Source organism: Sorex araneus, chromosome 2 (assembly GCF_027595985.1).
Source record: "Sorex araneus isolate mSorAra2 chromosome 2, mSorAra2.pri, whole genome shotgun sequence".
In the NCBI taxonomy this organism is placed as follows: domain Eukaryota; kingdom Metazoa; phylum Chordata; class Mammalia; order Eulipotyphla; family Soricidae; genus Sorex; species Sorex araneus.
Genome location: NC_073303.1, coordinates 134,712,609 through 134,736,409, shown reverse-complemented (window position 1 = coordinate 134,736,409; position 23,801 = coordinate 134,712,609). Strand labels below are relative to the sequence as shown.

Here is a 23,801-nt window from a genome sequence, read left to right as displayed (position 1 = left end):
TCTTATGGTTTCATGATAGTTACTTTAAAGGTTGCAGCCCCATTGTCTGGAATGAAACTGGGAATGCTGTAACTTTGAACTTAAGACTTACTCTTGGAACATATGATATACTCTCTAGTGCCTGCACGCCCAGACCTCCATCCCATCCTCTCTCTGACAGTGAAGTTGAAGAAGGTTGCCTCTAGATAAAGTAAAGAGCCCCGTGCCATTCATGGGGAGAATGTAGAATAATTAGTATTAGGAAACAGATTTGTCCTGATAGGTGAAATCTATTTCTACTTCTGAGTGCTTTGGATATTCTTGATATATGCCCTAGTAATGGAGATTTCTTAAGAAGCCACACTATCCTGAGACAAAGGTATGGGCATTTAAGGTATGCAAGACACTTGGAAAGGATATTGCTAACAGAAAAAGGCTCTAACCCCTTTCCCTAGGGGAGGGCTTCTACCCAGAGGGAATGAATTGTGCAGGGCAGGGCCCTGACTAGCAGCTAGGGCACCCGTGAAGCCCTCAGTGGTACAAGTGGCAGACTCCTAAGGGATAGGATCTTACCCTGGAATCACAGGGGATATATGCTGAACTCTGAAGTTCAACTGAAGTTTGGTTTCTTCTGCCTTCCATGGGATGGTTGATAGATTTTTCATTATATATCTTATAGTACTTTGATTTGGTTTACATTGATGTGAGGGCGGTAGGTATTAATACTTGTCCACTAGGACTAGACAAGGGAAAAGATATGAAATTCTTTCACTTAATACAGTTATGTATTGGGTGCTTTGTGCTATCTCCTGTAATCTGGAGGAGAGAGATTCTGATTCAGGGTGGGACTTGTAACCATGGGAGTTATAAAATTTATTCCTGTTTTTTAAAACAGGAAAGAATTGAGATTTAGATAGTACACGAGCTCAGCAATTACCTGTTCTTATTGTCAGCCCCTAGCACAGAGCTGAGAGTTCTCAAAATGATAGCTTCCATCAAATGATTAGTTCTAGTAGAACTAATCCTCTCTATCATAGTATACCACATACAATATGAATATTTAGAGAGTAAATTTGTTGAGCTTTAAGTGGAAAAATATCATATTCTTACAAGCACAGTGTTGCATTATTTCACAGCCAGTCAGGGTAGCCCAGTACTCCATTCCAAGGTGCCTTTGGAAGCACTGCCAACTTTTATCAAGATTCTCCCAAATAGTTCTTTAAGGAGAGAGAATGTGTTCCGATGGATCCAGTGAACCCAGTGGTAGATAAAGCTCAAAATACAGTGCTGTCCATTCTGAAATATCCAAATAATTGCTTCAGGAATGAAACAAACAGAATTTGTATTTTTATTTTAATTTTGCAAAAAAAAAAAAAGGAAGTGGAGTGATGACACAGCAGGTAGGGTGTTTGCCTCGCACACGGCTGACCCAGGTTCGATTCCTCCATCCCTCTTGGAGAGCCTGGCAAGCTACTGAGAGTATCCCGTCCACACAGCAGAGCCTGGCAAGCTCCCCATGGCGTATTCGATATGCTAAAAACAGTAGCAACAAGTCTCACAATAAAGATGTTACTGGTGCCTGCTCAAGCAAATCAATAAACAATGGAATGACAGTGCTACAGTGCTGCATTTTAATTTTGCATACAGTTGAAGGGAGCTAGATTGTAAATATAGATGGGTTTTGAGTTAATGGTATTTTTCTAGGATTAATTTTTCTGTCTTATGATTGAAATCATGGAGGAGAGGCATTGAGGTAAGGAAGCCGGAGTAGGAGATCCCATAGGCTGGGGTGCAGGTGGGGCTATTCCGCAGGGCAGGTGTTCTTTCCATCCCAGGCTATGATGCTTTGAATAATGATGGGAAAAGCACTCCATATATATGGGAATATGAAATAGTAAATCCATTCTGAGATAAGCATTCTAAGATCCTCCTGAAGTCTGATATTAGTAATATCAGCTGCTGGGCCAGGGCAGCAGGTTTAGTCTGAGGGTGATGAGGTGTGGGTTGGGGTAGGGGGCTGAGGAAGAGTGAGGAAAGGAGCAGCTGGTCCTTCATCACCTGGGTGCAGAAGACTCAGGGAGCCTTTCTCCTGCTGTGGCCCTCGCCTGCAAGGACAGAGAGCAGAGCCAAGCTGCCAGCCTCAGGCGCGTGTTCCGCTGGGTCTTGTTCTCTGGAGTGAGCAACACTTTCTCCATGTCTCCACATACCTGCACTTCCCACGGCCAGCCCTGGAGCACAACAAGCAGTCTTTTGAAGGCATAAATTAGATTAAATTACAGCGTGGTGAGAAATCTTCCCACTGCCTTTGGTGCTTTCAAAGCATTGCTTTATCCCCGTTGTTCAGTTTATGCCTTGCCTCCTTCCTGGAAGGGAATCCAGTGAGACACTCTTCTCTCAGGCACTGAAAACAAGAAATGTTCCCTCTCCATTCAATCTGGGTCCGTCAATAGGCAGAGAAGCCACCTGGATGCCTGGGCCAGGGAACTGTCTGCTTTCTCAGAAATGAAAGGCCGGGGACCATTTAGTTCTAGCCACTTCATTTCACTAATGAGGAAACTGGGATGCAGTGGGGGCAAGTGACTTGTTAAATGGGTGCCAGCGCTGGACCATAACTCATGTCTCCTGACCAGCGTGCTTGGCTGATGATCAGCGCTGCAGATGGAAGGGCATTTTATGCTGGTAGGGCAAAATCAAGCAGGTGGGAGGGTGTTGGTGAGGGGGTGGGGTGAGGTGGCAGCTGGTAGGAAATAGAAAGGCCATAAAGCCAAAACATCCATTCCTGCCATATCCCCTGGTCCAATATGGCTCCCAAATGCTCAGTAACAGAGACTTAATGTCATAAAAGAACCACAGGGATGGATTGACGAAACGCCATGAGATATCTTTATTCATGCCAAATGACTCAGCCCCTATTTATTTAGGATCTTAATCCAGCTCTTTAGATTTCATGTCATTTTAACCTCTTTAACTATTTTCCTTTTAAATTGCATCAAAGTTCATTGCTGTTTCTCTTTTTCCTTTGACTGCAGTTTAGAATTTATCTACTGGTTTGGGATGCAAAGTGGTGGGTTCTGGGCCAAAGGAAACTGAAGACGCTGGTGTTAATGAGCTTGGGCAATGCCCTGCAATATTTTGCTGTTCTGAGAAGGGGCTATAGAAAAGAAGAATGAGCAAGCCCATGAGTCAACATTATATTTATCCTTCTGTTGTGAGGGATACTGCTTCCCCTTTTTTGAGACGTGTAATCATTTGTTAGTTTTAGTAAGACATTTCTCTGCCCCCTGATGAGGAAACAAAAGGGCCTTTACTGGGCTGGTCTCTAGAATGTGAAGTATAAGCTGCAGTCGTTTTGTTTGTTTGTTTTTAGCTTTTGTCTGTGATCACAGACTTTAGGGTTGAAGGGGGTCTTAAAGGGTCCCCAGCTTCACCACCCTCTGCTGCGTAGAAAGTCCCATACCATGGGCAGGGATGTTGGCAGGGATCCCAACATCCTTGCCCGTGGTGGCTCAGATTCCTTCTCACTGGGTTCCCACAGTGAGGTGCCTCCTCCTCTGTTGAAATGCTTCCTGTTTTTGCATGAAATTATAGTTATTTGAAGACTGCTCTTAAGTCTCAGCTGTGAGCCCCTGAGGACAGGAATCCTGTAACATTCTTCTTTGATCTCTCATGGTCCCCCACATAGATTCTGGTCTACTGTCTTATAAATATTGGAATGAATGTCTAGGTGTTAACAGCCTCCAGAGACAGTTCTTGCTAGACATCTCTAAGAGCTAGAAAGTTCTTCCTAAAGGAGAGCAGAAACGTGTGTCCCTGTGTATCCTGTAGGGAGGGAATGTAAGCAGTGATGACAAACGGCTGGGCATTCATGAGATGTTCTTGAGGGCCCCTGGAGATAAGTTAGTATCTTGTTCTTGCTGTTTTCATTTCTTCCAATTTGGCCAGAACACATAGATCTGTCCTAGGATGGAAAGTCCAGCAACCTTAGAGAACTGTATGTATTGGAGACTGGTGGGAAGGGAGGGTGAGATTTCAGGAATTCACTCCATTTTTGAAGGCCAGTTGTATCAGTCTGTTTCAGGCCAGACTAAAGAAAGAAATTATGCATGGGGGTCATTAAATATCAATTTGTTTTCAAGTACTTCACTTAACTTCTTTAATGTCCACAGAGACCTTTTAAGTAGAGAGACCTTATCAAGCTGGCTCAGGTTTGGGACAGAGTGCTTGAGGTCAGGGGCAGCTGAGGTGGATGGGGACCATGAGAGAAGAGGAAAATAAACAGCTTTCATTAAATTTACTCAATATTAATGAACTTCCTCTGAACTAGTAGAAGCAAGAGAAAATGCCATTGCTGAAGAATATTTCTTTCCACTTGAGAAGATTTGTAACAAAGAGGGAAGGTGTGCAAGCCACCTGCCAGTCCTTTCAGCAGACATTGTGTGATTCAGAAAAGCTCCCTGTGAGTGTCACAATATGACTTGATTGTTTTGACAACTCTAACAATTACTAGGATGTAGTAGTTAAAAATAACCATGTTCGCCACTCTCTAATGTTCGTGGGGCTTTTCTTTCATTCTTTCTTGATGGGTTTTCTGCTGGCCTAGTAGGAAGCAACACACATCATGAATTTTTAATTGGCAATCAAAGATGAGAATGAATGTAAGCAAAACACAAGATGAAAGGAAGCAGCATGTCCAGGAGAGCCCCACAGATGACATTCGGGGTACTCACAGTGGTTTTTGGAGGTCAGGTGGGGGAATGTTTTATGCCACATAGGGATAAGTAAGGCTCCCACAGATCTTTAGTGGGAGATCTTTAGTATGGAAAATTGAGACTTCATATGCTTTTTATTTAATTGTGAGTAATGTCACATGTGCCCCAGCTATTTTTTTTTTTTGCTTTTTGGGTCACACCTGGCGTTACACAGGGGTCACTCCTGGCTCTGCACTCAGGAATTACTCCTGGCGGTGCTCAGGGGACCATATGGGATGCTGGGAATTGAACCCGGGTCGGCCGCGAGCAAGGCAAATGCCCTACCCGCTGTGCTATCGCTCCAGCCCCGCCCCAGCTATTTTTTATGGAGGTCAGGGTGGGGAACAGCAAAGTGATATGGCGATATGAAGTTGATATGAAAATGTGTAGCTACAGTGGGATGTGTGTCCTTGGCCATCTTTGGTGAGCATTGTGGATGCCCTGTTGTACATGGGAAAAATGCCCTGGTTAAACTAGAACCATTGTGAACTGCAACTTAGTGAAACTAAAATGAACATGGAAATATGCCTGTCAAGGTGGCAGGCAGGGGTGGGTGGGAGGGAGTACAGGGACACTGGTGGAAGGAAGTTGACACTGGTGGTGGGAATGGTGTTGGAGTATTGTTTGCCTAAGATTCAAATATAAAATAACTTTGTAAATCATACTTCATTAACTAAAAAAAATGCCCCAGCTATAACTCTCTCATGCACAAGAGAGGTGCCTTGGCTCTCTCCAGCATTTGCTCTAGTCCAAATCATTATTTCCAGAGAGGAACTCTTGGATATTCCATGTTATTCCTTTGGTATGACTTCACTAGCTGTTTATGAGGATAGTGTGGGGCAGTATATGTAAAATGACTCCATTTCTGTGTTCTAATCATTATTGTTCTGTTTTGCAATCTAAATCTTTTTTCCTTTTGACATTTTTTATGCCATAGACAGACCACTGTAGGACCTGAATTAACCTCTACCTACCTCTCTCACATCACTCGTTTGGGGTGAGAGAGCCCACTGAGCCATCCTGAAAGTGCTCGTCCTTCGCAGCCTACTGCACTAACAGCTCTTTTTCCTTTGTTTCCCAGAATGCCTATGTCAACATCAATCGCATCCTGTCTGTGGCTTCCCGCCTCTCTGAAGCTGGCCATTATGCCTCACAGCAAATCAAGCAGATTTCCACGCAGCTGGACCAGGAGTGGAAGAGCTTTGCAGCTGCTCTTGACGAGCGCAGCACCATTCTGGCCATGTCTGCAGTGTTCCACCAGAAGGCTGAGCAGGTGAGGCCCAGGGAACCGCTGTGCTGCTCTCTGTGGGAGGGAAGGGAGATTTCTAGGCTGTTTATAAATGCTTTCTGCTCCTCCTAAGAACTAACCACCAGCTGGGGGAACAATGATGTCCCAGGCTCTCCTATTTTCATGGCCCGGAGTTGTAAATATATATAGGTGGCTGGGCAGGAAGATGCCTCCGTGGCCTGAGTGCATGCTGAGCAAGTGGAAGGCCTGAGCTCATCCCGGGTACAGCATAGTTCCTGAGCACTGATGACCAAGAGAAATCCCTAACAAGAAGCCAGAAATAGCCCCCCTGATATGATTCAAAAGCCAGCACACCTTCCCCAAATTGGTGATTCTTGGTGACTTTGGAATCCAAACAAAAAAGAAAAAGGAACACAGAACCTAATTAAATTCTCCTTATAGTTTATTGTTGGATTGTGCATGTTGACTATTGCTTTATTTACATTACCTAAAAATAAACCAAAGGGGTTAGACTGAATTGATCATTGAATGCTGAGAGCAGGTGCAAACACTGTATTTGAAATATTTGCTATAGGTGATAATAATGCAAAGACAATGCATAAAATTTACTTACTGCCATTAGCCAATGCAATTTCTGACCCATTTTACAGACTGGAGCCCTGAGAAGCTCAGAGAGATTGTGTGACTGCTTAAAAGCTGGTGAGAGGGGCTGGAGCGATAGCACAGCTGGTAGGGTGTTTGTCTTGCACGCAGCTGACATGGGTTCAATTCCCAGCATGCCATATGGTCCCCTGAGCACCACCAGGAGTAATTCCTGAGTGAAGAGCCCTGTGAATTGCCAGGTGGGACCCAAAAAGCAAAAAAAAAAAAAAAAGCTGGTGAGAATATGTTGGAGCTGGCTTTGATCTGATCATAGAAATGAGAAATAATTGTGGAATGCTCAGTAATTTCCTGAGCTGGTTGTTAAATATAGCCCTTAACTACAGCTAAGTTATGTGTTTATATTCAATATGTCATTTAAAATGGAGATGATAAATACTAAAAATGCATCACTGCCAATTATTTTAATTTTTAAAGTTATTTATAGCTATTTATTTAATTGTCTAGAATGTTTAGAAAGGGAAGAAGAAAGTACTAAAACATACTAAAAAACTTAGACTAAACTTAAGAATGTATCCTGACTATAGCATTATTACATTGTGAATGACACAAAATTAAATAACACACAAAAATGATATCTAAAATCTGTTATTTCATCAGTAGTCACTCCTCTTGCTAATAATGTTCTTTGATACGTCTCCAGGTATTCTCTTATTTAACACCTAACATAACTACAAAGATTAATCTTCATGTTGCAACTCTTAAGTTTGTCATTTGCAAAGAAAATCATTCTGTAAGAATATGGAATTTACAATAACCTGCAACATGTTATTTTTATATACTGTGAGCAATACTTTATACATCATTTTAGTAAAGGATTATATAGATTTTAAACACATATGTGTATTGATCTATATACACATATATGCATGATGCTCATACAGATAAATATGCCGTTTACTAAGTATTTGCTTACATACCAGTGTGGTATATCTAACAATAACATTAAAGTCTCCTAACTTCTCTCTTTTTTCCCTGTATGACATTCTGGTGACTAACAGATAATGGAGAGGCAGGTACAAGCTCATTCCTTAAATGTCTTCTTCCGGCACCCACCTAGCATGTAAGGTGACATGGAATAGCAAGAGCCTCGGCTTTGACACCAGACATCTGGGCTTTAATTCCAGCCCCTGCTACATTCCTCATGAGCTTGTTTCCTCATGTCTAATGTGGGGATAATAAAGCAACTCTCAGACATTAAAAAAATAGGAATAGAGCTCTTAGATGCTTGGTATGCATTTGAAACCTAGACATTTCCATCATGAGTATTTGTTCAACATGCTATCCAAGTATCTGTATTTTGCCTATCTATGCCTGCTTCAAAATAAGATTTTCACAGAAGCTGAAATACTAATTGACTGAATAACTAATAATGACTGGTTTAGAGCATCATGAGAAAGTTCTGGTCTCTTCATATCTCTTCTACCCTATTCCCTTCACACACTTCATTCTGGATTTATCCAGATGCACAAGATTATTCTTGGTCCTTCCCTCTGTCTCTCTTTCTCTCCTTCAACTAGCCATTTTGTGGATATGATGTAGTACTCTTGTTAGTTTTACAGAGGAATCCCAGGGGTGTTAAAGAGGTGCTGCTCCACCACAAGTGATGCCTTAGTGTCATATTACTTTCACATGTTTCTGTAAAATGGTTATTGGTGGAACAAAAAGGTTTCTGAGCTCTGAGAATGTACATGGAGTCTGGTACTGGGTGGCACTCAGCACTTTTATTTTAATAGATGGCCTGTCACTGTCACTGTCATCCCGTTGCTCATCGATTTGTTCGAGCAGACACCAGTAACATCTCTCATTGAGAGACTTATTGTTACTGTTTTTGGCATATCCAATACGCACGGGTAGCTTGCCAGGCTCTGCTGTGCGGGCTCGATACTCTTGATACTCTTGGTAGCTTGCCGGGCTCTCCGAGGGGGGCGGAGGAACTTGGGTAGTCTGCGTGAAAGGCAATGCCCAACTGCTGTGCTATCACTCCAGCCCTATAGATGACCTAATTGATAAAAATACAAAGACTAAAAAATTAGCCCCCAAAATCAATGGGGTGGCAAGGGTTGAAAGCTGACACTGAGGCAAGACCAGAACTCAAGCAGTCAAGGAAACATGGTGCCAGGACTGAAAGTAACTGGGAAAGTCAACTTCTATTTGATGTTTCCGGACTTGTATTAGTTTGGATCAGAAGCATTTTTATTTGCATTTATTTTTTAATACAAATCTTCAGGTATTACCAGTCTTTCAGGGAAACTCATAAACATGCTTCTTTTTTTCTCTTTTTTGCTGGGAAAACAAAAGGCACCCAAGGCCATTTTTCTAATGCATTTGTTTAGGGAGTTCTTTATTGTCCTCATATGGGCTGTTCTAGGCAATGAGATAAAAAGGTATTTAGGCTATTAATTTAAATAAAGCTGTGCATCCAGGCAAGAGAAAGTACAGACAGAACCATTCCAGACTGTTGAGTGAAGAGTTATTTGCGTTTTAAAGGTGTGTTTTTCCACCCAATAAATCTGAGTGATTTCAGTTAGCTCAGCCTCTGTGCATGGAGACCTATAGTCTTTCACAGTTGTTAATTTTAATTTTAAAATAATTTAGTATCCCTCAAGATCTATATCTAAATATGATGGCCCAGGATCCACTGCTATTGAAGGTGTTCCATAGCTGCCCTCTCCCCTTACATGAAGGGTCTCCTCGGGGTGTCCGGGAGCCAGATGGTCCTGTGCAAGGTTTCTTTACTGGGTATATTTATCGTCGCATCATATATAGCCTCTCACATATGCCTCTGAGTCTGCACAGGACAAGAAGCTCCCATGTATGCACGTAATCTAGTGAGCTGTTTTCTCACTCATTGTGTGCTTATAGCATATTGAACACAAAAATAGCTCTCATATACCACATTGTTGTAGTTTTTTAAATATACCACACTCCCCAACCTGTGCTGGATCTGACTTCTTACTTGTGATCATTGTCTGAATTAAAGAAATTAAACAAAAACTCTGCCCTCTGCATTGGCTTCCAGAAAATCTGATGCATGTTCCCGATACATCTGAATTTGTCTAATGATCTGCCCTATCCTCATCCCTAGTGCTCTCATACTGACCCATCTGCTGTCTCTCTTTTCAGTTCTTGTCAGGGGTAGATGCCTGGTGCAAGATGTGCAGTGAAGGAGGCCTGCCTTCTGAGATGCAAGACCTCGAGCTGGCCATCCACCATCACCAGTCCTTGTATGAGCAGGTGACCCAGGCTTACACAGAGGTGAGAATGGAGCAGGACACCAGGGATTCTGGGCATGTATTTATATGGGTGGGCAGCAAAAACATGGGCAGTATACTGTGTATTTCTTAAGATGCTAAGAGGTCAGACCATTTTTCTCCCTTTGGATCTATGAATGATGGGAAGCAGAAAATTGGGGTCTTCAGCAGTTTCCACTGTGGTGAGCTAATTTGTGCATCTGTGCTCCCAGACCCACATGACCCTGTGAAGATTATACTCTCTTCCCCGAGGGAGCACTGTAAAAAAGAAAGCAAGGTATGTTTCTCTGGAGTCTACGTTGACAGGTGAACAGGCATATACATATTAGCCCTTGCATACTTTCTATGAAAAAGCTCTTTAAAATATAATTTTTATTCTAGAAAGCCTAGAAAAAAACTTCCTGTGACAGTAATCATTTGTAGGAGAAAGACACTGCCACAAAAGCCGTCTCTGATGACAAATCAAAGGCCAAGGGGCATAGTACAAAGTTGAGAAGGGAAAATCTTTAAGTTCTGTTCCAAGGAAAAATTAAAGGATTCGTAGGTGCGTTTGTGTGGACAGATGCTAGTAGTCACTGTCACTGTCATCCCGTTGCTCATCAATTTGTTCGAGCGGGCACCAGTAACATCTCTTATTGAGAGACTTATTGTTACTGTTTTTGGGATATCCAATACGCACGGGTAGCTTGCCAGGCTCTGCCTCTCGGGCTCGATACTCTTGGTAGCTTGCCGGGCTCTACAAGAGGGGCGGAGGAATCGAACTTGGGTCGGCTGCGTGAAAGGCGAACACCCAACTGCTGTGCTATCACTCCAGCCCAGATGCTAGTAGTAGGTTTGATAACTGACATGAATTCTAAAAGAGGGGATAAGAGGTATGTAAAGAGATAGATTTATTAAGGAAGCTGGGTGAGGAGAGACAAATGATTTCACACCTGGTGTAGGGGCTTCCTCTGGGCAAGCTCGGTTAGAGTTGTCTCTCGAAGTGGGTTCCTGAACCCCCTGCTTCAGACTCACTGGGGCCCCACTTAAAGAATCAGATTCCTGGGGTATACTCCAAACTGAAACAGAATGCCATGAAGCGGGACCTGGAACTTTATGTAATCTAGTGTAATGATGGTTGCCTCAGATGAGTTTGATGTGTGTTACTGTCAAGGAACAATGGCTTCCGGGTGGGAGAAGTTTTGCTACAGTCAAAACTGTTTGAATCCTGTTTCCCCTACTTACCAGCCAGGTGACTTCAGGCAAGTTCCCTAACTACTCCGAGTGTCTTCTTATATGAAGTGAAGGCACTAAGCCCTGCCAAGGAGGGGTATTTTAAGGGTTATAAAGATTAAGCATGTAATGCATTAAGCCTAGTGCCTAACTGTAATCAGAGCTAAAAAATGGTAACCAGTTCTATCATGTAGGCACAGAGGAGGTTTGTGAGCCAAGTCTGATCTCATCAGCTATGTTCCAAATGGCCCAAGGCTTTCAACAGAACTGTACTTCTACTCACTTCTGCTCAAAATTTATCACTGTATCACTGTCATTCCGTTACTCATCAATTTGCTTGAGTGGGCACCAGTAACATCTCCATTGTGATAATTGTTGTTACTGTTTTTGGCATATCGAATATGCCACGGGGAGCTTGCCAGACTCTCCCAGCAAGATACTCTCAGTAGCTTGCAGGACTTTCCGAGAGGGGCAGAGAAATCGAACCCAGGTTGGTTGCATGCAAGGCAAATGCCCTACCCACTGTGCTATCACTCCAACCCTGCTCAAAATTTAGAATCTCTAAATTTTATTCTTATAAAATATAAAAATACAGCATGCTAATAATATTAATTTGTACTCACATTATGTGAGTGTAATTACATAGAGATAAATAATATTTGTCAAAAGTTATTCTCATGTTAAGGACATAGATGTAAATCCATTAGCAAGGTGAGTAGGCAGAGGAGGGTGGATCCAGAGGAGCCAGCTACTGTAGATGTGGATTGCAGGACTTGACCCAGTGTCACTGACCACCTAGACATGGTCAATGCCTAAAGAGAGCTTTTGCTTAAAATTCCCTGAAAAGGGCTCTTCTGGGTTAGGCTCTAGGATACTTGTCTTAATCTGGAAAACATTACATTACCTCGGTATTATTTTTAAAGTACTTTCTTTAGACCGTGAGTGAAGGCTTCTCTGGCACTGCATATGATCCTTTGAGCATTGCCAGGGACCACTCATGAGCACAGAGTCAGGAATGTCCTTTTAGCACTATCTGTGAGTCACCAAATGAAAAAGAAATAAGTAGAAATGAAAGTGCATATGCTTCCTTCTCTCTGGACTGATAGGAGGCAGGCATGGTGGGAGGAGGTGTGTCATGGCGAGTCCCCACTCCCCCAGCGAGGCCTGCTTTCCTGTGCAGCTGTGTTCTGCCTCCAGACACATGCCTTAGGCATGTGCCAAAGGCACTTCTGTGCACTGAGAAATTGTAATAGTTGCCTCTGTCTTCCCGAGAACTTCACCTTGCCATTATCTAGGCATGATGATGGGATTCTGAGGCATAGGCAGAGATCTGGGGAGGGGAATACACTTCCTTTACCTCCTGGTTGGGTGGGAACAAAGACTTTCTCGCTTCAAACCAAACTTGATTATATTGTTAAGCAAACTGGGGCCTGTGTGATAGTGCAGTGGGTAAGTCATTTGCCTTGCATGTGGCCAACCTGAATTTGATCCCTGGCACCCATATGGTACCCCTAGCCTGCCAGGAGTCAGCCCTGAGAACCACCCAAAAACAAAGATTTGTTAAGCAGATTAATTTGAGGTTTAAATAACTATCAGTTGTCTACAATTATACATTAGAAAGCCACTTGCTCTTCTGGTATCCAGAACATTCAGCCACACTGTCAGTCATAGGATGAGGCCTCCCAGTATTATTGGTCAAGTGACTGTCCCATGCTTTCAGACAAGAATCACAAAGAGTGTCTCTGAGGGTGAGTGTGGAACATGGATGTTGTGTCCCTATCCACCTAAAACTTTTAATCAACTTGTTCTGGAAAGAGGAACAGATTATCATTTTTTCCAGAAGAAAAGAAAAGTCAGAGATTATATAAATGTAAGATGAAAGAATGATAAATATAAAAGAGGTAAATGGATCTTGCCGTACTCAGCAGTGAAGAAACCTGGCAGGCACCACAACACTGGAGAATTCTCTGGGCTCCATACCAAGCTGATATCTCTGAGGCCCAGAGTTGCCGCCCATGAACAGCTCCTGGCTCCTGAACAGCCATGATCCCAGAGGCACACAGACCAATCTCGGAACCCAGAGACTTCTGGCAGAAATGCATCTGGACTGAGCACTAAACTACGGTGTCATGCCACCTCGGGTGGGGAAAGGTGTTTGTCCCTTCCGCCTTTTCTCCCCAGTGGTGCGGTGGCTGCCACCTTTTTAGAACCTATTGGGCAGCCAGGTACGAGACTGCAGTGACATAACACAAGGGGCCTCACGGGATGGAGGGTGGAACCAGCCCCTCTCCCCACCCCAACGAGGCCCTGAGTTGCCGCCCATGAACGGCCCCTGGCTCCTGAATGGCAATGATCCCAGAGGCACACAAAACAATCTCAGAACCAGTGGCTTTTGGCAGAAATTCCTTCAGACTTATTAGAATATCAGAAATCCAAAATTCTCTTTATATCAGCAATAGAAAACAACTTATCTAATGATGCTTTTTTGGCAGATCTAAATGTTGGGGAAAATTCCAAATAATAATGGTGGATCTTTTGTCAAAATAGTGAATGTGATCAAAGTGGAGAGAGAGTAAGGTGGGGGGAGGGGTGGGAGGGGCATACTGGGGTTCTTGGTGGTGGAGGGTATGCACTGGTGAGGGGATGAGTGTTTGATCATTGTATGACCAAGACTTAGACTGGAAAACTTTTATAACTGTTCTTACGGTGATTCAATTAAAAAAAATAAGAAAAAAAAAGGGGGGTAAATGACAGAAACAGGAAGGACAGGAGAGAGAAACAATGATGAAGGTAAAGGAAGAGTTGGGATTGAAGCCGTGCTCTGTGGCAGGCCCTCTTTAGTTTTCCTGTGCGTTGACTCATTTCATCCTCATGCCAGGATCTCTGGACGTCCTGCTCTCCCGGGACTGTGGGCTGGACAGTCCATGGCTGTCATGGGTGTTAGTAGGAGGCAGAGTCTCCATGCTCATCAAGGACCCCCTTCTTTCCTCACTGCTCCTTATTTGCCACTCCTCCTGAACTTACAACCTTGACCTGGCCTTCTTTCCTTCACACAGGTGAGCCAGGATGGCAAAGCCTTGCTGGATGTGCTGCAGCGTCCCCTGAGTCCCGGGAACTCAGAGTCCCTCACAGCCACAGCAAACTACTCCAAGGCAGTTCATCAGGTGCTAGACGTGGTGCATGAGGTACTGCACCACCAGCGGCGTCTCGAGAGCATCTGGCAGCATCGAAAGGTGCGGCTGCACCAGCGGCTGCAGCTCTGTGTCTTCCAGCAAGATGTCCAGCAGGTAACAGAGCTCCCCTACACCTGCACCCATCCCTTGGACTCAGTGGCTGGGCCTGTTATCCCCTGAGCAAAGAGAGTGATCAGCCCTCAACCCACAGAAAACCCAAACCGAAATAGCTGGACAGGTTAATTGTGTGCTTCTCATGTAAAATACTTTCAAATAAAGAGTGGACACCACCCCCACCCTCATGTGCCCCCCTCCCCCACCAACTTTGCTTTTGGAAAGGGGAACTTAGTCTGAGGAATCAGTTCTGGGTAGTCACAGTTTGCTCTTGAGAAGGCTTTACCTTTCTGGCATGAATTCCCAGACGTCTCCAGAGCTGATGGAGTTATCTGTTGATGACTTATGTCTCATGATTCTGGGTCATTTTTGGCTAATCCATCTGTTTGCATTGTTTTACTAGTTATGGTTTCCTCCTTATCACAAATACTAAAGAAATGGTTCAGGGACTGGAGCGATAGTACAGCGGGTGGGGTGTTTACCTTGCATGTAGCCGACCCGGGTTCAATTCCCAGCATCCCATATGGTCCCCTGAGCACTGCCAGGGGTAATTCCTGAGTGCAGAGCCAGGAATGACCCCTGTGCATCATCGAGTATGACCCCCAAAAAAAATTTTAAAAAAAGAAATGGTTCCTTTCCTTCCTTCTTTCCTTCTTCTTTCCTTCACACCCAGCAGTGCTCAGGGCTTATTGATAGCTCTGTGCTCAGGAAGGTGCTGGGGTCGAGCTGGATCAGCTGCATATATGACAAGCTGTACTATTGCTTCCACCCTAAAAAATGGGTACATTTCTGGCTAGTAAGGGACAGTCTTGCCACACATGCCATTTTGGGTGGAATAATCCATCCTTTCCCTTTCATGCTTCCCTGTCACTTGGGGACCAGGCGCTTTGCTCTGAGGAGTGAAGGGGGTCGGGATCTGGGGCTTGAGTCTTAGACTCAGCATCATCTTCCACTGATCCACAGACCATCAACTTTTCTTGGTTACCAAATAAATTCAGGATCATACATGCAAATAACATTTCACTCTCCTGTACCTTTTGTGGTGCTGACATGATTTGATCTGAAAGTGTATCAAAATGCGTATAGAAAACTGAGGGCCTACTGGCTTTGATCTTATTTTTTAATGTATTTTACATTGTATTCGAGGCAGCATGGTTACAATAATACTACCCCCCGTATTTGTAAGTTTTATTCAATGATAAGAAGTTTTGTCAACCAATAGTGTTAGCATTAATCTTTGCTGTACAAAGTTACTTCACCACCACTACTACAGAGGTACCCCAGACTTCCACTACTGCCCCTGCACCTCTTCCTTCCTCTCCTCCTCACCCCCACCTCTTGGTAGTCTCAGTTCTGTGTTCAGTGCAGGCATTGTTCTCTCTGGATATTGTCCATTCCTTTGTTTTGTTTACTGATATCTAGAGAGATCATCCAGAATTATGGACATGTCCTTGGAATCTGAGTACCCTTCACAGCTGCTGTTGAAAGGGCTGGTGCTTGGAACCCTGAGATTGAGGCCAGATGGGTGTGAGTATGTGTGGGGGACATCCTTTCAGTGATTGTCTCACCCTCTGAGAGGGGTCAGCCAGTAGTTGTATCTTTGAGCAAATCTTTCCTTCCTGGGATTCCCCTTATCCCACATCCACTATTGCCACTACTAGTTGGGGCAGTGATTTAGCCATCAGAGGTGGCACTCCCACCTCGGGAGAGACAGACAGAGTGTGCTGGCTCCACTCTGGAACCAAATGAATCAGATACTTGCTCTGGCTCTCTGGAGATGTCCAGATAAATATATCACCCCTGTGCCCAGGGGAGAACAGGTGTCAATCTGTGATTGAGACAGAATGAGATGCCAGTTTCTGGAGGCATCTTGAGGAGTCATGAACTCTGATCAACTCCCAGAGATTATTGCTCATGGTCATTACACTAGGGTGGGCACTGAAGGGGTACAGAGTGGCTTTGAGGATGGGAAACAAGGGATCACTCAACAGAGAAGCACCTACATTCAACCATCGGGAAATGAATCTGTTCAAAATCTTCTGTGGTCACCATGACTTCTGTGTCAAAGCTAACAAAAAGTGTGACAAAATTGCACTGTGGCTCTTCTACATTATGTTTTACTTTTAAATGAGAACATTCTTGGAATTAATAGCCAATCCATTTTTCTCTGAAGTACAAATTAAATTAGTTAGCCATGAGCAACAGCAAATGGAAAATGATAGTATGGATATGATGGGCTCTTGGATTTTCCCTGAGAACTGAACTCCCTAAAGTGGTTAATCCCATTGTTCTTTTCAGGCTCTATAATAAGTTCTATTCTGGGAATAAGACTTCACCCATCCACTGTCCCATTTCCCCTGTCTCTTGTCAAGTATCTGACATCAGGACAGATATGCAAAAGGAAAGCATGGGAAAACAAGTAACAGCAGACCAAATAATGGTCTCACACTCACACTCAGCCTTTAGTGCTCACAGGTGTCTGAGTCATGGCTTCAGGAAGTGCCAAGTGATGCCTCAAGGACAAGAAGGCAGACTTCAACTCCTGTCTTTTGGCTCCCCACATGCTGGAATCTGTCCTAGTTTCTAGAATCAGACTGGACAAGTAATTTACCTGTCCTGTGCTCCCAGAGTTTTAATTAGTTACCCCCACACATAAATTCTCATGTAATGCAAAGATCAAAGTGCTTAGAAATTTTTATATTGATAATTTCTACTTTGCATATTTCATCTCTTCTAGTATGTCCTTGAGAGTAGAAACCTTAGCTTTTTCCTCTCCATGTCTCTTCTAGTTCTTATCTCTTTCTTGCAGTAAACAGCAATTCTGTTAATAGTTTTGCTGTCTGAGCTAGGTTATCATTAGAGGACCCTCTTTCTTCTGTGTTGGATATCTTCTAACCACCTCCTCTTAATTCATACAGTAGTTGCTGCTGAGTAGCTGGAACTGAGGAATTATCACGTGAGGTCCCAGGTATTGACACCAGGCAGAAGATGCAGAGACTTCACCTCTGCTCAAAGGACACCAGGCCTCAGCAGGCTTGGACCTCTGCAGAAGGGTTAGCTCTGCGCAAGTCTGGCAGGATGCCTGCTGGGTGAAATGGCTCAAGCCATACATCTGTAACAGACACTGCTGTCAGGGCCTGCCAGTCAGTGTGCAGAGCCTTATGTACTGAAAGAACAGTTACAGGCAGAGAAGTTATAGCTGATGGCTATGCAGAACAGAGAATTTTAGCCAGTTGGTCTATATGTAAGACCCCTAGACACATTTGGGTGCCAGCAGCCCAAGTAGGAAGCTCATAGGTGCTCATACCAGTGAGTGGAGCAGCATGTTGTCTCAGAAAAGAGCATGGGCTCTGGAGTCAACTACTGGTGTTTAAATCCTCCTCTGACAAGTTGACTGGTCTTGGACAAGTACCCTCATCTCTGGGGCTTCAGTTATCACCTCTAAAATAAGAAACAGGACTCTTGAGATAGATCAACAGGCTAAACACAAGCACACCATATTTTGCACCGCTTACTTGGCATGTGTGAAGACTGGGGTTAAGTCCCACAGCTGTGTGGTTCTCCCAAACCACCAGGAACTGCCCTGTAGCACAGAGACAGGAGTAGCCCCCATGAACTGTCCAGTGTGACCCCCAAACAACATAAATAAATAAATAATAGGAAGCATCATGATACTTAATCAAATTGAATGAGACACAGATACAAAGCTTAGCACAGTGCCTGTCTAGCATAACTTCCATGGATGCATCTGGGCTAGTGGTCATGTTGTCTTTGACATGATATTCGGGCGCCCCCTGGTGTTTGTGCTCTTAGCAGCCCCAAGCTGCATTCTGTTCCTACTGTAATAACTTATCCTTTCCTTTAGTGATGCAATATTGGAATTGTCAAGGGCCTGGAAGAGCATACTGTCTATATACACTTGAGAAAACTAGTCCCAGAGATATAAAGTAATTTTATCACAAAATCAGCTAGTTACTGGTAGTGCAAGTATTAGAAGGGAGGTCTCACTTCTTACCTCACTGGCCTTTGCCTTTTTAGGCACCAGAGGAGAGAAAAGCTGAGGGATAAAAATCAAAGATAGATCTGAGTTGAAGCTTCCATTTGGACATCTGAACCCAGAATCGGACTGGCATGTCAGCTCCGGGGCAGCCCTCCCTCAGATCCAGACTGCTGTCTTCTCAGCGTTTACATCTTGCCAGATTTTTAGACTAATTTTTCCAGATCATAGTAGGAAAGTGCCCCCAAGCCACCAAAAGAAGACTCCAGAGACAGCTTCAGCCATTGTCCACCTTTGTCCCTTACTGTCCCCTGATTCCCATGGCCACCCCATGTGTGGAAAGAGCCAAAGTCAGCTGGACCAGCCTTTCTTGTCAGAATAGCAGGACTAGCTGCATTACTGAGCTTTTAGGAAGATACAAAGCCCATTCTGTCTTTCCTCAGACTAACTGTTTTCAGAGTACTCTTCGCGGGCATCTTGTTCTGCCAGCCCTTCTTGGAGGTCTCTGGCATGAGAGAAAGCATGTGCACTAATATCTGAAGCGCACAAAATATTTGGGCTGGCAAAGAGCTCAGGCATAGAGTTCTGGCTTGCAGGTGTAAGGCTCTAGGTTTGAACCCAACATTGCAAAATTACAGCTAAAAACAAAACCAGTGTCTCACTTTTTAGCAATCCAGTCAGGTGAGCCGGAGAAGGAAAGTGATGGCAGAAACATATCTGGCTCAGGGAGCCAGAGAGATAGTGCAGTGGGTAAGGCTTGCACACACCTGGCCTAGGGTCAAGCCCTCAAATCCCATACAGACCCCAAGCACCAACAGGAGTAATTCCTAGGTGCAGAGCCAGGAGTAATCTCTGAGCATCACCAGGTGTAACCCAAAAGCAAACAAAAAAGAAAGGAGATTATCTGGCTCAGTGACTTTTCATTCTGAATAGATCTATGAATATTAAAGCCCATAGTTCTTGTACTACAAATGAATCTCACCTATTTATCTGTTTTTTTTTCTGGAGTCTCACATAGAAAATTACAGATTTATTATGCCAACCCTTGCCTTCCAGACAATGTGTAGAAAAGATTGGAGATTTTTAAAATTACTAGATAATTCATTCATTACTAGCTGTAGTGACTATGGCCTTTAACATCTTAAACAGTCTGAGCATTGTATATTCCAATCAGAAGCTTTGTACTAAAGGTGAGCACATTTGAGTTGCACACAGAGTGATTTGTTAGCAAAAAGTGACAAAAAATGATGGTGGATATGGAAATGAACTCTTCCTATAGGAAGGAAGGATTAAAGAGTCTTAGACAGGGAATGGGGCAATAGCACAGATTTGCCTTGCACGAGACCGACCTGGGTTGGATTCCCAGCATCCCATATGGTCCCCTGAGCACTGCCAGGAGTAATTTCTGAGTGCAGAATCAGGAATAACCCCTGTTCATCACCAGGTGTGACCCAACAAATGCAAAATAAATAAATAAATAAATAAATAAATAAGAGTCTCAGACAAAATTCTCAACATACAGGCCGAGATTGATTGGGGAATATACACAAGAAGATGCACCAGAACTCATTGTCTTTAGGAACAGCCACTTACACCCTCTCAGTATGTTCAGTGTGACCCCCTTTAAAAGAACTGTCAAATTCTTCCTCGGTGGGTGGTTTGGGTAGGAGATTCAAACATTAGAGATGTGGTTGGATTTAAATCCTGAGATTCTTCTTACTTGTGTTAAATGTGTCCATAAAGTTTTATTGTTTAAAGCTCAGGATTCAGCATTTTTGTGAACATGATTGGACTTCTTTTCTTTTAAATTTTTTTATTTTTATCGATTCACTGTGATGTAAATCACAGTTAGTCATCGTTGAGTTTTAGGCATACAATGTCCCAACACTAGTCCCTTCCCCAGTGTCCACTTCCTTACACCAGTATCCTCAGTTTCCCTCCCACTGCCCAGCCTGCCTCTATACAGACAACTTTTCCCCATGTAGGCACTGTGGCTACTACTGATATGGTTCCATGCATACTAATTGACCCCTTCCAGCACCCCTCCTCCAGAGTGACCTCTGCTGTCCTCATAGTTTTCCTCCCCATCCTATCACCACACCTCTCACATGCTGCTGTCCAATGCTTCCTACTGAAGACCAGTTCTCATGTTCTTTATTTTTATTGCCTCCAGACATTTGTTATTCTCCTGCTATTTCTTTTATATCCTGTATATGAGACATCATTTTGCGTCTGACCCTCTCTAGCTGACTAACTTCACTCAGCTTGATACTCTGTAGGTCCATCAATTTATAAACCAATTGCCTGATTTCATCTTTTCTGCTGACTGTATAGTATTCCGTTGTGAATATGTGCTATGCCCATTTTTAATGCAGTATTTACCCAGTCATCTGTTCTTAGACATCTCTCTGTTTTTATTTGCTCTTCAAACCTAGGAGACATGCAATAGTTTGCATCTTACTGATAAGGAAGCTAGTCTTGGTTATGTGAACTAGCCCTGAATAACACAGCTCTAAACCTAAAATCTAAGGCCTAAGGCTCTTAGCCTTAGACTCTGCTATACCTCGAACTATGCTAGGTGATAGAAATGCAAAGAAACATAGTTCAGATCTGTGATAAATTTATAGTCATGTGCTCATGACGAGGTTTAGGTCAACAAATGCGACATACAGAATCATAGTCCTTATACAAAGCCTGGCTGTGCGGGTGACTCAACTATCCAGATTCATGTTTGTGTGTGTATGTGTGTGTGTGTGTGTGTGGCATAATGATGCATTTTACAACACATATTCTCATCATCCACAACAGAGAACTGTAATTTAGTGCTCATGGGGTCCTGCTGTATTATTCCCAAGCACCCCTGATAACTGTAGTGGTCAGCTGAGACTCAGCTTCAAATTGCCTATCCAGTAAGACCCACCTGGTCATACTCAAACCCAAACACTCTTTTTATCTCTTTGATCATTACCTACCGTTATTTGTTTTGGGGGCCACACCCGGAGATGCTCAGGGCTTACTTCTAGCTCTTCATGTGGGGATCACTCCGAGTGGGACTTGGCTGGTCTGAGTCCCACGATGCTGGTCCAGAAGCTCTGCTGCTGTCCCTTCACTGGAGTCTCTAGCTGAAATCTGCAGGACTGGAGAGGACACATTAAGATTTGCTTCTGTCCCGTTTCTCAGTAGGGCCTTCTTTTTTCTACTTTGACTTTTCTGAATGCAAACCTGTTCTGATTGAAGAATGATCCTTCCCCCCAAGAACTTTCCAGAAAAGGACCTGGAAGCCTGGTTCTGCAGGAGTGGAAGGCTGACGCAGCACTGTGAGCCAGTATGATGGGATCTGTTCCCAGGATTTTCTGAGCCTCAGGGATTTCTTCATTCACAGTGACTTTAAATGACTCTATGTCTCAATTCCTTTATCATAATTATTATTACCTTTATTAACAAGTGATAAGACAGGGACATTCAGTGCCACACCTTTTTTACCTCAATATGCTGTTCTGGGAACTAGAATACCAGACTAAAGGATGAAAGGCTCACTTGAGAGCTAGTGAAGGATCTTGAGAAGAGGGAACAGAAAATGAGAGTAGAAATTGGAGGGAATTTGGTACTGTTGAGGTGCTGAGATGGAATGGGAAGGCCCCAAGAGCTGTAATCATGGGTGTGACCTAGAGCATAAATGAGCATGATGGGCCAAATACAGTTCTGACAGTGTTTATGGGGAAGATAATTGCTAGAAATCGCTGTTTTCACTAGAAATGAAGTGAGGTGTCAAGTGAGATGGAACTGCCTTTCTCAAAGTTGGGTTTGGTACTCTGCTGGAAGGCTTGATAAAAACACAGATGATCTGACCATCAAAATCCAGTCTTTTTGATTCAGAATCTAGGGGTGAGGCTGTGTTTTCTCTTAAAAAAAGAACGAGGTGATTTTTAAACATTCTACAATTTGAGAATCTCTAACTTGAGAGATTCAAGCTTAGTGATGAATTATACAGAAGGTCTCAAATTTAAAAAAAAAATCTTTTTGTTTGATGTTATTCAGCTATAATGTTGATCAGAGGAGAAATCCTAGCTTGTATTTGTAAAAGAAAGGGAAAACAATATTCATGGTTTCAATTTAAGTTGTAGTTTCCCAGAACCTAAGTGAGGACTTTTGATATGATGAAAGACAGCAGACTGATAAAGGTGCTAACTCAGAAATTCTCTCAGGGGACCCCAAAACAAAGATGATTTCCAGTCACCCCATGTTGGCAAGGGTCAGGCTAGAGATGAAGGTGCCCAAGAGAGGAAGGAGAAAGAACTTTGGGTCTTATGGTTTGTCGTTGTCATCATCACCATCTGTTTTCTTCTTCTTCTTCATTGTCTTCCTTCATCTCTGTCATTGTTGTTGTCTATCTGTCGTCATCATCGTTCTCTTCCTCCTCCTCTTCTTTTTCTTCTTCTTCTTCTCCTCCTCCCTCTCCTCCTCCTCTCCTTCCTCCTCCTTTACCTCTCCTCTTCCATCTCTTCTTCCACTTCCTTCTCCTCTTTCTCCTCCTCCTTTCCCTCTTCCTCTTTCTCCTCTTCTTCCTCCTCCTCTTTATCCTCCACTTCTTTCTCCTCCTCTTTCTCCTCCACCTCCTCTCTACCTGGCAGGACTCAGAAACCATATGTAGTGCTAAGGAATCAAACCCAGGTCAGCCATGTGCTGGGCAAATTCCTTAACCCCATGCTCTTTCTGTCTAGCCCCTCCTGTGATCTCTTACCTGGCTTCCACCCAGCACTGGTCTGTCAGGCAGAGAAGCATGCAGGTCTCAGGGGAGAGTTGATCTGTGCAGCTGCTAAGGAATTTCAGCTGAGCTCTCCCAGCCAAAAGATAGTTTTACCCACCAATCACAGCATTCATTTTAATCATACCTGTTCCAGAGATGGGACAATTAATGATTTGCTGACAACTTGGTGTTTTAGATGGTGTATCGCTGTATTGACAGTGTATAATTCCCCTTCATGATCATTGCTTAATGGACTGTGTGAGGAGGGGACAGAAATAATTTTATAGACTGTTCTGGGTACTCTTAAAAGTATCTATATTTGAGCCCTTAACAGAACAAAATATTTCACATACACCTAATGGTGTGTAAACAGTCCTTTACTAGCTTTCTAAAGGGGTAAGGGCAGGCTGAAGATCAGAGATGAGAGAAAATGAACCTATTATTCAGTTTACTTAAAGCTACACAATAGGTATCTCACTTATTTTTATTATGTTTCAAATTAAAACATTAATAACTTATTTTGAATAAGATTATTCAAATTTGGCAAGAGCCAGATGAGAGAATCCAGAGAGTTAGGATTATGATTCCACAACTTTTCTGTAAAATCTCTTTATTTCCTTCATGGTTTTAGCCCTTTACCATACAACAAAGTCTCAAAGCAGATCGGT

General features: G+C 43.4%; 1 protein-coding gene across 25 annotated transcripts in view; it reads left to right on the top strand.

Annotated features, from left to right (window-relative positions):
- KALRN (kalirin RhoGEF kinase) overlaps positions 1–23,801 on the top strand; it is an 809,955-nt gene that overhangs the window by 376,677 nt on the left and 409,477 nt on the right. For all 25 annotated transcript variants that reach the window (XM_055128078.1, XM_055128085.1, XM_055128081.1 and 22 more), the window contains exons 7-9: positions 5,809–6,000; positions 9,763–9,894; positions 14,159–14,389. In XM_055128078.1, coding sequence (XP_054984053.1) covers positions 5,809–6,000; positions 9,763–9,894; positions 14,159–14,389 — 555 coding nt within the window. The remainder of the gene's footprint in view (positions 1–5,808; positions 6,001–9,762; positions 9,895–14,158; positions 14,390–23,801) is intronic.